The sequence below is a fragment of the Opisthocomus hoazin genome, chromosome 13 (assembly GCF_030867145.1).
Source record: "Opisthocomus hoazin isolate bOpiHoa1 chromosome 13, bOpiHoa1.hap1, whole genome shotgun sequence".
Classification (NCBI taxonomy): Eukaryota; Metazoa; Chordata; class Aves; order Opisthocomiformes; family Opisthocomidae; genus Opisthocomus; species Opisthocomus hoazin.
Window position 1 is genome coordinate 18,936,214 of NC_134426.1, and position 13,667 is coordinate 18,949,880.

At 46.1% G+C, this 13,667-nt stretch overlaps 2 protein-coding genes across 2 annotated transcripts; one reads left to right on the top strand and one right to left on the bottom strand.

Annotated features, from left to right (window-relative positions):
• The first annotated feature begins 2,428 nt into the window (after positions 1 to 2,428).
• On the top strand, positions 2,429 to 3,406 carry TSSK2 (testis specific serine kinase 2). Its single transcript, XM_009940727.2, has one exon. It carries the CDS (start codon positions 2,429 to 2,431, stop codon positions 3,404 to 3,406), a length of 978 nt encoding a protein of 325 aa, XP_009939029.2.
• Positions 3,407 to 3,678: 272 nt separating this feature from the next.
• On the bottom strand, positions 3,679 to 13,526 carry ESS2 (ess-2 spliceosome associated protein). The gene is made up of 10 exons (XM_075434935.1): positions 13,330 to 13,526; positions 12,788 to 12,956; positions 11,725 to 11,820; positions 10,925 to 11,091; positions 8,874 to 8,991; positions 7,992 to 8,125; positions 7,741 to 7,843; positions 6,265 to 6,374; positions 5,223 to 5,338; positions 3,679 to 4,677 (listed from the first exon to the last, which is right to left on the bottom strand). Exons 1-10 carry the CDS (start codon positions 13,474 to 13,476, stop codon positions 4,392 to 4,394), a joined length of 1,446 nt encoding a protein of 481 aa, XP_075291050.1. The 5' UTR covers positions 13,477 to 13,526; the 3' UTR covers positions 3,679 to 4,391.
• Positions 13,527 to 13,667: the final 141 nt, after the last annotated feature.

Below are 13,667 nucleotides of genomic sequence, written 5' to 3' on the forward strand. Positions count from 1 at the left end.
CGCACGCCCCATCCTGCTCCTGACCCATGCGTACCCCCCCATCCACGGTCTCTCAAGCACTGTCCAGCCTTGACGTGCATCCCATGCCCAGAAGAGAATGCTCCTGCACCCAGCGAATGGGTAGGAATCATCTGACAAGATGGGAGGAGATCAGGAACCAGGCTTGCGGCACACATGCTGTTGATAGCCTGCTTCTGCACATCCAGCCCGTATCACAACTTCTCTCCATGTTCCCATGCTTGTTCTCTTCTAATCCCTCCCTTTCTCTAACCCTCGTCTCCTCCCAAAATAACCCTCCTCTAATTACTTTTTTCCTGTTGGGGCCAGTCTTGCTACACCTGTAGCCAAATCTGGAGTTTCTGATACCTCTCACTGGATCACCTCTACCTCGCCAGGTTCCACGCCCCAGGTGGTCCCTGTGCTCCTCCTCAATCACCTGTGAAGCTCAGCCACCTCCCCGGGTGCTCTCTGTAGTGCTCCAGCAGCTGCCTGCTGCATCCAGCCAACTCTCATGTCACATCTGCTCCTTTCTCCTGATCAGTCCAGTGACCCAAACTGCAGGCTGGGGCCTGACCACCTGCCTGCGGACCCTAACAGCAAATTCCTACATTTCATAGACATAAGCAGATTGTGTGATCATTATGAAATAATTAGTTTTAAAATTACCTAAGAGCTTCATTGTTATTTAGGCAGTTCAGTCCTTAAAGAACATCTCTGAAAGCACAGAAGTATTAGTAAATGGATTCCCTTTACATACATTCATGAGTACCTTTTTTCTTAAGGAAAAAAACTAGCCCTCAATTATTTATGAACTAAAAAAAGCAAAAGTTACTAATCTCTTGCAGTCATGATTCCCAGCAATGCCACATCAATCAACTGATTTTTAGAAGATAAACCGTAAAAATCAAGTCCCTTGGAAGGGTTTCTCCACAGCCAGGAATGTGAGTTTTGGAAGTGGCAGCAGAAACCACACAAGAGGAAGCTCTCCACCAAGACAAACAGCAACAAACACCCCAGACCTTACAGGAGGCTGCAGGCACGGCTCGAAGAGCTGCATAAGATTTTCCACGGATGCTTCCTCAGTAAAACATCACCTGATTAGAGCAAATGTCAAGGCTGCCAAGTGTTACACAGGCTAGCTGTCTTGTACTCCGACTTGGTGCAAGAAGTGTACACATCTGGTTATGCCTGCTTCCTGCTAAAAGGTGCTTGGTGCTTCTCCAGGCTGGATCACACCACACCAGTGTTCATCTCACCCTCAAAGGTCAGCTCATACTGGAGCAACCACAGCTCTGAGTGCAGGCTATGTATGGTAAAAATTGCTCTTCATTTTTTAGGCTAATTATAAAAATTAGCCAAAAGTTTCAAAGAATGGGAGGGAAAAAACCAAACAAAAGCCCCAGTGTGGCTGTCAGAAGTACCGCTTCTGTTCTTCAGAATGACATTGTCACCCATACTGGTGGACAAGGCAGGATTGCCCCTAGCCCCTGTGTTGTCATCACCATCATCAGTCTTTGGAGTCAGGCATATAGCAGCTGTAAAAACAAATTTGAAAAAGCTGAAATTAAGACAAAGCAAAAAGCCCCAGATGCTGATTACAAAGAAGCAATCAACATGCAAACCAGTAATCTTCAGAGCCCTTCTGAGGAAGGTGTTGGTGTGAGCCTTTCTCAAGAACACCAGAAGCTGGAAGTCAAAATATAAATCCCCCACTGAGTAAGGGTTTGAGAAAAAGCCAGCTGCAAACCCCACAAAAGCAGGCAATCAGAGCTACAAAATGGAGGGGCTGGATGAACAAGGAAACAAACTTTAGGGCAGCCATCTCCTTCCCCTAATAAGCCCACGAGGAAACAAACCCAGTTCTCGAATACAGCCCCGGTGAAGACAAGCAGCATCCCATCCCTTCTGAGCAAAGCTGGCTGACAAGGAGCAAGGCCACTGTATGCCAGAAGCAAGCCCATGTGGGGCCTGAAAGACCATCCGAGACATAAAAAAAGACAACAGACAAAATTTCACTTAACGTGAATAAATATAAAAAGGCTTAGGTACATTTTAGGAAAGAATAAGATTTAAGCTACTTCCTTCTTGTTAGCAGAACTAAATGTAAAGATCATTTTGCGAAGAAGGCAGAGCACAACTGATATGTGTCAGGAACCTGATGTTCAGTTTTGCGCTGGATAACAATCATCCAGTAGATTTACAACAGGACTGAAAGCGCCTTCCCCGTGCCCTGCACAGCAGCGGCTGCCTGTGACATCACATAGCGGCCAGCGCTGGGGTGACATCACATAGCAACCAGCGCTGGGTGGCCCACCCGCCCGCCATACCGGCACCCCAGGCAGCCACCATGGTGTGTGGGCATGCCACCTGCCACCCTGCATGATGCAGAGCGGCACCACCTCGTGCAGGTCCCCCCAGCTCTCCCACCATGGATGATGCTGCAGTGCTTGAAAAGAAAGGCTATAGCCTAGGCAACACTCTAGGAGCAGGGTCTTACGGAAAAGTGAAATCTGCCTACTGCAACTCACTGAAATGCAATGTGGCCGTCAAGATAATCAACAAGAGGAAAACTCCTCAGGACTTCCTGGAAAGATTTCTCCCCAGGGAAATAGAGGCTTTGAGACATTTGCAGCACCCCTCAATCATCAAAACCTATGACATTTTTGAGACAGCAGCTGGGAAAGTGTACATTGTGATGGAGCTGGCGGAGAATGGAGACCTCCTGGACTACATCACGAACACGGGAGCTATGAAAGAGGACATCGCTCGCACCATGTTTCAACAGTTAGCTTCTGCCATCAAGCATTGCCATGACTTGGACTTTGCTCACAGGGACCTGAAATGTGAGAACATCCTTCTCGATAAAGACCTCAACATCAAGCTGTCAGACTTTGGCTTTTCCAAATCCTTGTCTCGGGATGAAAACGGAAGAATTATTCTCAGCAAAACCTTCTGCGGGTCTGCTGCATATGCAGCCCCTGAAGTGCTACAGGGTATTCCTTGCGACCCCAGGATTTCTGACATATGGAGTCTAGGTGTCATCCTCTATACAATGGTCTACGCTTTAATGCCATTCGATGATTCCAATGTCAGGAAAATGATCTGTAATCAGAAACAACATAGGATTTCCTTCCCCAAATCAAAATGTCTGACTGTAGAGTGCAAGGACCTCATTTGCCATTTGCTCCAGCCCAATACGTCTCAGAGGTTGTGCATAGATGAAGTTTTGAAACACTCATGGCTGCAGACTCCAAAATCCACAACTGCTTCCCCTCTGCCAGCTGCAGAAGAGGGCGAGTGTTCCCAAAATCTGCAAGAAGGACAGCCTGAGCACAAGCAGCAAGCTTCTGCAGAAAGGGAAAGAGAGGAGGAAGAAACAGATCCTCTTAAGGACGGCTGGCTTTAACAACATCACAAAGTTAGACCAACTTGTGTACTGCTGGTTTTTGACTTCAGCTTCTTTGGACCCTTTCAGAAACAGTCCTTATCTTTTGCTTTACAAAGTATAGCAACAGAAGACACAGTACATCTGCTAAGGTGAACGAACAGCTTAACACTACTATTCTCAAAAGACCTGTCTCTGATATGGTTTGCGGGGTCAAGAAGCTACTGTCAAAACACACTGGAAAGTTTCTTTCAGTGCTGCTGACAGTCAACAGCTCTTACGTTCACATTTCTCAAGTTCCCGACTACATCAGCTGCAGAATTCACACGTGCATCAACCACATTTTGGACTCAGTAAGTAAGACAGCAGGTTATTAGGAAGTGTGAACTGATGTCTGCAACTGTATGCATGCTGTTTGCATAACATACCAAGTTTCTTGACACGCCAACTATATGTTCAAGAACATCAGTTTAAACTCAAATTAAAGAGCAGCCCTCTAAAATTCTGGGTCATGTCTCAATATATGCGTGGTTGTGTCCTCTCTTCTGCAAAGTACAAAACCAAAGAAGTTTGACAAGTGGGAAGAAAGTCCAGTACAACCTTTTAGGAAGGCTTACCACATTTTATAAATGCACATATCTGTACAGAAAGGTACTTAAATGCATAGCCATCTTAAAAAGAGAAATATATCTTTAAAAAGTTATCGCTGTTTTCCAATAGTCCAGAATCTTCTCTGCCATTGCAGGAAGCATCCTTTTGTTACAGCAGCTCTGTGCATCCAACCCACGCAGTTCAAAGGGAAGTTATACCACAGCAGGAGATACTCTGCTTCTAAAAAGCACATCACAGGCCATTTCAGCTATATAGTCTAGAGTAGCGCTGGTCCCAGATCTTGTAACTGCTGGCTTCCATTCCGACAGCTGCAGCTGGAGACCCCTTACAACACCCAGTTTGCAGGCAGATGAGCACAGCCAGTTCACTGTCGCCTTGCTGGTGACTGGAATACTCAGAAGAAATCAGATACCTTCCTTCTTTTAGGAAGCTGCAGTAAATTGTCTGTGATTGATGTAGTATCCTGAGATACTGGCGTCTGAGATACTGTCCTAGACTGTGGGGTGTTTGTGGGTGTATGAGGCCCGCTTGCTGGGGTCTTGTAACCAGGAGTTCCTGTGTGGGCTGGGGAAGGAGTATAGCTGGCTCGCAGGGCTTTGTCGGTATATTTACTTGCAGTCCTGTTTACTAGTCTTTGCAAAGCTGGTGACATTGCTGGGCTTAATCCTTTCGGAGTAAGGCTGGAACAGAATAAACAGTTTTAAAAGATTTTAGAGTAAAAATCTGCTGTTTATCAGGAAGAGCATCAATACTTCCACAGGTGAGCTCGCTGTCCACTCCCTGCACAGACCAGACCCACTGGCTGCAGAAGTCATTCTGCCTGCAGGTAAACGCAGCCTGTCTCTCTAGAGAGAGAAGTGACAGAGAAACCTCCTACATCTCTCCCAAACCCGAGTGGCACTGCTTGCCCTTTGCTATGAGCCTGTTCCATCCTTCCCATGACCCAGCCAAGCAAGCCTTATCAGGTCTCCTCTTTGCAATGAAGCAAGACACTGATCCAGACGTATTGCTGGGTGGCTGCAGGGCAGAACAGTAATGCTGACAAGATGAGCATCAGGGACAGCCACCTTCCCTCAGGAATTAAGTTTCTTTCTAAGAACTTATCGTTTGACTGTACCTCTTCCTGCTTCCAGTACTCCTGTCATTCCTCACTTTCTACATATGTTGACTAAATCTCACCAGAAAATACCCATCCCCTGTTCTGCTGCCAGAACAGAAGTCTTACCTGGCCAAGTTTTCTGTCACTTTTCTAAGTGCCTCCTGCTTCTTTGCTCGGTTTTTAGCTGCCACTTCATTGGCCATCTTGAGTCCTAACCTCTCACGGCGCCCAGGCTCCAGGATCTATAAATGCATCACAGAGTTTACTTGCCAAGACACTCATATGAGTGCTGCATAAATGAGTCTAAGCACCTTCACAGTTGGATTCCAGCTTACAGGGATCTAAACCGGGGAGAAGTGGGGTCAGCCCACACCTCTCTGCTGCTATATAAAAGCAGAGAGGACACAGAGACCTTCAACATGCCTTAGTAAGTTACAACAATGGTAAAAGCAGTTCAGTCAAGAAAGCAGCCGCGACCTCTGGCATTTCCTCCTGCTGTCTCTCCTAGACAAACAATGTCACCTGTGTCTTGTCTAGCCTGGCCTGTAGCCAGTCAGCTCTCAGGCAAACACAGACATTGCTGAACAGCAGGATAACCAGTCAAGGGCTTCGGAGTCTGACAAAACAGAGGCACATACAGCAAATTACACCTTTCTTAAACTAAGAGTCTCAGACAGCTCACATTCAATGATACCAGCAGGAGACAGATGGCATGCAGGGTCAGGTGCCATTAACAAAGCCAGAGCACCTTTTCTGCTCTGAAGTGAGACACCTGCCTCAGGCTGTGAGAGCCAGAAGATGAAGACAGAGGGAAATCCTACAGTTTCTACCCACTCATACATTAAAATCAGAGAAATCAGGCATCTCTCCCAGCCTCCTCTGAAAGCCCCTCTGTCTGGGCCCATCATCAGATACTGAGTTGCACTCTCCTGCCAACAGTGTGTGTTCCACCTCAGGTACCTCCACCAAGTAGCTTTCATGTGGAGCCAGCCATGCCCACCTCCACCCTCCAAGCAGAAAGTAGATTATTAGTCTCAAGAACTGGGAACACAGCCCAGAGATGTGTCACACTCCCACAATGTTAATCTCTTAGTTACTCACTTGCCTTTCCCTTCTTAGTCCACCCCCCCCCAAGAAGAATGACATGCTGACTCCTGACATGAAGTACCTTGAAGGCTGGTCCAGGTGTTCTGTCCACATACGGAGTTTCTGACCCTTCTAGACGCAAAGGGGTGCTTTCGATTTCACCCCATGTCATAAAAGGAGACTCATTCACACCTAAAACCAAATTTTAAAAGTCATGGTCATGCAAGACATTTATCCATTCATTCACCACAAAAAAATCCAGAGAAGCAAGTTATGAAATGCAGCAAATTCATCAATACACAAAGGAGCCCCTCCATGGCAGAGGAAATCACAGCCAATGTTGAACAGTAACATGTGGTTCCCACTAAAAGAGCATGACCTTAAACTCACAGGATTGCCTGTGGCTGTGTCACCCTCTAGGTTACAACATCCAAGCACTGTCCTTTCCATGTATTTATTTTTCCATTTGGTGAGCTTTTGCTTAGCACCACTTGCATTTTTCCCTCTACAGTACTAGTCTTCCCCTCCGTACTGTATGAGACTCCTTTAACTATGGAGAACTACTTAAAAGCAGGGAAACAAGCAGAGGACCTAAGATACATGTAATAGCCAAACATATCCTCCATTCATCTTGAGGCTAGCCTGTACCCAGCAGTTTCTGCACCTTGCCTAACAGCTACAGCTGCGGAACAGATTCTAAAAGCCTGGCTAAGCCACTGGCTAGAAAATCCTGCTGCTGTCCAGGTTTGGAAAAGGCATTTACAGCAGAGAAAGGAGATGCACTCCAAATGCCACCTACAGGCTTTCTGGAGGAAAAACCTCAGTATGTTCACCTTTTAGCTTAATGACAAAAGACAGGGAAACAATGGCTGGTGAAGAGATGCTAAAAATTCAGATACTCTATTTCAGCTGGGAGTAAAATAATCAGTTTGTTCTAACTGAAAGTATCCTGCAGCTAATACATCTGAACAAAAGGATTCTATAATACACATGTGTACTCAGACAAAGAAAGAACCTAAAAAGCAGTAGACCTGGAGGAAAACAGTAGGTTAGATGTGAAGGAAGTGAGATACACCACATCCCTATGAGTCAGGCTGAACCATCACTCAGCAAACTACTGGACACATTGACGCAAATGCTCCTTGTTTTGAAAAATGAGCACTTGAACTCATTGGAAGGTTCATGTTTGTGAAATGTTTTGAATTCTTATCTGTAAGCTCTAGAGAAGCATCACCTCGGGATAAAATAAGCATTCCAGGTGCCTAGGGAGGCTCATCACCCTCTAAATGATTCCTATGCAATGGCACAGAAGCTTGCTCAGAGCCTCTCGGGTACTGCATGACTTCTCTTGCCAGTGTATTGGACTAGGATTTAAGCACAGCATTGAGCTGCCATACATGGTACAGAAGAAAATGACCAGATCATGAGACATATACGGACAGAAGGTTTACCTCCTTGTCTAAGCCAACAACGATATCCCAGTGTTCAACAAACCGAGCATCAAAATAAGTGCAGTAGCAGTCCTCTTATACCAGAAAAAATAAGAAAATCCTCTTACCAGGGGCAGGAGAGGGGGTAGCCACAAATCCATATCCATTTACTTTTGGGGACTCTTGGGGTATCAGCTCTTTCCCATCTGGTCCCACTTTGCCTTGTTTGTACTGAAATAAAAAAGGTAACGCCATTCATTGGCCTTTGGAGAAAGGTATGTGTCAGCTGTATCTCGCACACACACAGTTCTCCCAGTCGAAGAACGCCAGAGGGCAGACTCTAACAAGGTTGTAGTTAGAAGAAGTAAAATTATCCAACCTGGGCATTGAGGGCTGCAGCTTGTTGGAGCTGTGACTTGCTCACAGCTTGGCTAAAAGGGTCCTTCACAAAACGGGTGTTTCGATGGACAACTTCCCTGGGCTTCTTAAATACATCGTCCTCATCAGGTACACCTTGAAAAACAAAACATGTTTTAAGAAAGGGCTCAGGTAATACTAGGCAGTGTGCTCTAAAGCTCCCGATCAGCATGACACTTGCCACACATTCCCACACAACACAGAATCCACCAGCAACTGCAGTGTGTATCTCTAGCAATTTAAAACAAAATTTGCACTAGACATATGCTTTGTAACACTTGAAATGAATAAATTTTTCTTTTTTTAAAAAAACAGTCAAGACTTTCTTTTCTCTACTTCACTGCTTTGCAGAAATTACAATTGTACATTTATAGCCAAAAAGAAAACTGTGTTTACAAAATGATGTCTTTTCCTATAGCAACCAAGGGACCAACAAGCCCAAGGAGCACTCTTTGAGCAGAAGTAAAGAATTAATAAAAATGACAAGAAAGTGTTCATAAATAAGATCGACCAAACTGGAAAGAGCTTTGGCTTCTGAAAACAAGTGCTCCTGTAATAGAGACAATGAGGTTCTCAACAACAAAGACAACATGATCAAACTTTGCAATCAGAGGCAAAGGAGCAAGGTCCAAAGCCGGGGGGGGGGGGGGTGAGAAAAAAACCACACAAACAAAAAAAACCCAAAGACTTTGCCAAACAACTTTACATATCTGAGCTTCACAGAAGGAAAAGCACAGTGTTACCACTAAGAGCTGCTCAGTCATCCACAGCAGTGCTATAAGCACTGTTTGGAGTCAACCCACCAATGAATCAATGCCTCTCCTGAAAAACCCACGCGCCTCACCTGTTGGATAATACATGAGGGTGTTTCGAGCCGTGTACTCCCAGGTCTCCAGTCCAGCTTTCTCACTCCCCAGAGCTTGCTGCTCTGCTGAAGGAAGTGCCAGGTTCTCACTTCGTCGCTGAAAGGGCGATGGAAAAAAAATTTTTAAAACCCCATCAGGTCTGAATGAGACTCCTGCAATCTCTTATCAGGCATACAGAACTTGGAGAGTTCAATCACGAGCTCAGCTGCCTGCCCTAACACACTTTGTATTTGGCATGGCACAAGCACTCTCTCTCCAACAAGCAGCATTTGAGAAACTGTTCTGTTCCCAGGGGAGCTTCCAAACAACAACCCCGTATGAAGTTCCGGTATAAAGCCAAGTGAGAACTAAAGAATTAACTTCTCAGAACAATCATGATTTTATTACATCTTGTGACAACACTTGCAATGGTTTGAACTTTTCCTGTTTTTTCTCTATCTACTAATCAAAATTCAAATGAAGCATTCATTGCTAAACCAGGGAAGAGCAACACATGACACTTATATCTAACACAAAGGCAGTCTACAAGGCTTTGGCATGTAACCTTGGGAGAATATTTGTACCACGCTAGTCTCGTGCAAACTGTATTACCTGAGGCAAGCAGTAACAAAAGAACAGACACTTCTTCAATATTTAAAGAGTTTTCAAGCCTCTCCATAGGCAGTACAGGTATGGAAGCATTCAACATATTCACACGATTACTTGTATGCTGTTACCAGCATACTAGTACCACTGATACCAAAAAGAAACTAATAGAATGCAGTCAGCCACTGATAAGTTACTCCTTTTTAAAATTCCAAACCCAGGACAATTCTCACACTAATTAAACCAGACAATTACTGCCATAAGCTATACATTTAAAGACATCAACTGATGTTGCCTTTAGTAGGTATTGTCCATATACATTTACACAGCAGTATTGTCACCGACCACATTAAATGAAGCATAGCAAGGTTGCCTGCTACACAAACAGGCATGCTGTGCAAGGAAATGCAATGTCTGAGCAAGTGCTGACTGACAGGAAGACACACGACATCAGCACAAGACCAGCTCCAGCAACTTCACCTTGACCTGAAACAATCCCTGTGCTTTGCAAATGTTCTCCTGCCGCCTGCCTTTAAATTCTGGATGAAAGCATTCGAGCAAAGATGATGCATAAGGAGACACAGAGGGCATTTTTATTGTAACAGACTCCGAGGGTTTACATTAGCTGGGATAAAACCAAAACACTCACAACAGCAGCAGTAAACACTCATGCATCAGTGCCAAACTTCATTAAAAGGCTCTGCAGCCCACATCCATCACTGACACATCTGGCAACAGTGCCAGCTGCTCACTGCTGATGGAGCAAGATTGACAGGTGTGTGGTGCCAGCACAGCTCTTGAGCCTCCCACGAAGCCAGCTGAGGAAGACAGCACAGCCAACTATACTGCGCGCAATACTGTACTTTGGCAGCTGAATGGATTATTACTTCTAATAGAAACTAAAAAATGAAATAAGAAAGACAATCTAACTGCAAACAATAAAGGTCTGACAGTCAAACAACAGGAACTGTTCTCAGCTGCTCTTGGTATTGCTGCTTATGGTGGAGACTGCCAAGAATAGCAACACTTGCACTCAGTGCAATGCTTCACAGTCTCAGAGCTTTAGGAAGAGACAGATCCTCAGCAACTATGTCAACACTGTTCTTGCACACAGGGAAAAAAACAGGACCGCAAAAAGAAGCAATGAGCTGTCACAGGACTGAGGAAATTCAGGCTTAGCTCAGATGCAGATGTGATCCCCATGCACCTAATATTCAAAATCAAGACCTTGCTATTCTTATTCAATAATAAGAGTAATTCACAGTCTAATATAATAGCCCCATGCTCGGACCCCACAAATTCTCATCTGTATGTATAGCAGGATTCAAAAACAGAAGGTAAGATAATACTCTGTCTAATCAAGTAAGAAATAAATACAGTAAAATGGTATTTCCTTGTTGTGTTATTTTGGAAGAGCAGAGATACAGCTGAGCCCTTTCCCTACCTTGGCATACTCCTCTTCTGCACTGTACAGCCAAGCATGCTTGACTTTCTCCTTCTCTTTGGCCACTTCCATGATCTGCTCAAACGAAGCGTTATCTTCACTTGTGTGTTTTGCTAAGAAGCTGTCCAGACTGGGGAGTTCATCTTTATCATCTTTTTCTGCTTCTCCTAACAAGAGAAGTGAGGAAGCCTAAGAAAGGTTAATACCTCCCTTTCTATGAGAGCACTGAACACAACTCTTAATCCCTTCTGATAGCGAGCCTTCTATTGACCCGCTAATAATTAACATGAAGCTTGGTAAAAAAAAATACAAAACAAACACATATATATACACACACACAGATTGGTACAATAATAAGTTCTTGTTTGGAAGACATATAACCAACTTTTGCATAAAACCTTTACAGCATTTATAGCTATTTCTGATGAAGGGAAAATGCACAAGTGGCCAGCTGCTAGCAGACATTTTTAATATACTATATGAATAGCTTTGTCCCTACAATCTTTTGCTTACTTACAAAATTAATTTCAGGTGTCACAAGAAAACTTTACTGCCTTCAAAGAGATCAAATGAGTTAAGAATTTACACAGCCATAAAGAGGCCCATAATTGAGATTTCACACACATAATGTAAAACATTACATCAAGTTCAACTTCAGAGTGATCATTTTCACCTACTAGAAAGTTAAAGGAAACTGCTTAAACATCTCCTAAACACCCAATGCCCTTACAGGAGACAGAGCTCATGAAAGTATTTTCCTGTTGCTGAAGAATTCAGCTAAAGAAACATCATTCTCCTACCTTCCTCTGCAGTTTTGATGCCAGCTTTGGATTTATTCCCCAGTGGAAGACCACCTGGATGCACTTCTGGGGTTTCAAATGTGGCTGGAGTAACATCTGTGACAGAAAAAAAAAAAAAAACAAACCGACTTACATGGTTACTAGAGCACGGAACAGGACACTTGCTGTGACATTTTCCACCATCATAAGGGTCATGTACTGAACAAGTTACAAAAGACAGATCAAGAGAACAACGACTTAATTTAAAAGTTGTGAAAAGACTCCAAAATATTCCATTCAATTCTGCACCAACCACCGAACAAGATTTTGCACTCATCTAACACATTATTTTCCTCCTGCTGGGAAAAATACACTTCGCTGTGGCTCTCCTGCAAATTTGCCACCCTACCTACAGCTTTAACCAACGGCAGCAAGCAGCAGCGTAACAATCCTAGCCTAGGCCAGAGCCAGCACCCGGCGCAGGGGAGGAAGGGAAACCACCTGGTGACACAGGCCCTTTGCCAGAACAACGCTAGCTACCTAAACCCCACTGCGAGAGCTTGGCCAGGGACTGGGCTTGAGCATAAGAAACACCCAAGGTTGAAGTGAAAGCAAACATGCAACAGGGCACTGGAAGCCTGCCAGGCAGACTTCTGATAATCATGAGCTTCCAACACCTTCTGTGCCCAATATATGAAATCTAACATGTCTGTAGATGCAACAAGAACCCCTAAAACTATCATGAGGGTTCAAACACAGCTTAGAGTTTCTGACAGAATAACACTGCACATTAGAGCGTGTAACTTTCCCTAGGGAACAGGAAATTGGCAAAGATGCCTATGAGGAATGGTTATTCAATAGCTGTTTTTCCAAAATCATTTCCTCTAGAAGGAATTATTTGACACCATCAAAGAGAAATCCACCATCTGCCATCAGATACTGGTTACTGCCCAATCTGATATACTGATTCCCATGCAATGCCAATTTTGCTTCTTTAAGATAAGCACTGCCTGCACACAGCTAGATAAACCAGAGCAGTAACATTAGAGATGAAACCCTTACACCCCAGTGAGCCAGTTCTTACAGGGTGCGGGTGTGTCCCTCGATGATTTGCCCAAGGAGGAGCCAAACTTGATAGCAATTTGTCTCATTCTCTCCAAGTCACCATTTTCTTCAGCCTCCAGATACTCCTTCTGTGCTCGCAACTTCTCCACGTCAGGAAAGAAGTCTCGCTGAATGATTTTCTCTAAGCCCTACGAACAGACAGACAACTGCAAGGCTGGGCTGGGACACCTCGGAGGGCCGGCTCCACTCGGGGACCGTCGCCCGCAGCCCATGGGAAGGGCCGGCTGCCCACGGGCGCTTCCAGCCGAGGACGGGCGGTGGCAGCGCGCTGAGAGCCAGCGCCGGGGGAGGTACGGGAGCCCAAGGGGCGGCCCCGGAGCTGCCTCGCCCCCAGGCCCGACCTGGGGTTACGCCAGACCGACCCGAGCCGGGCACACCCGAGCGGGCAGCCACTCGGCCCAGGTGCCAGAAGAGCTGGACCTCCTAGGCCCAGGCCCCGGTCCAGGTCCAGGCCCCGGTCCAGGTCCAGGTCCAGGTCCAGGCCCAGGCCCGCCGGCCTACCTCGATGTAGGCCTCCTCATCCAGGATCTTCTTCAGGCGCCTCGGGGCCGGCGGGGTCGCCTCCTTCCCCGTCGCCACGGCGGCGCCCGCGGCGACAGCCGGCACCAAGGAGCCGGAGGAGGCCGCTGGACCCGCCGCCACCTCCATTGCGCCGGGAGCCTGGCCGGCCAGTAAGTGCCTTGACCCTCCTCAGCCGCCGTCGCGACCGCGCCGAGCTGTGACGTCACGCCGCCGCGCCACGGGGAGCCGCAGCGTCTCGCACCCGCCGCCCCGCCCAGGAAAGACGCACGGAGCCGAGCGCGCCCCCTGCCGGCGGGGAGGATCCGCCCGGTCCCGCG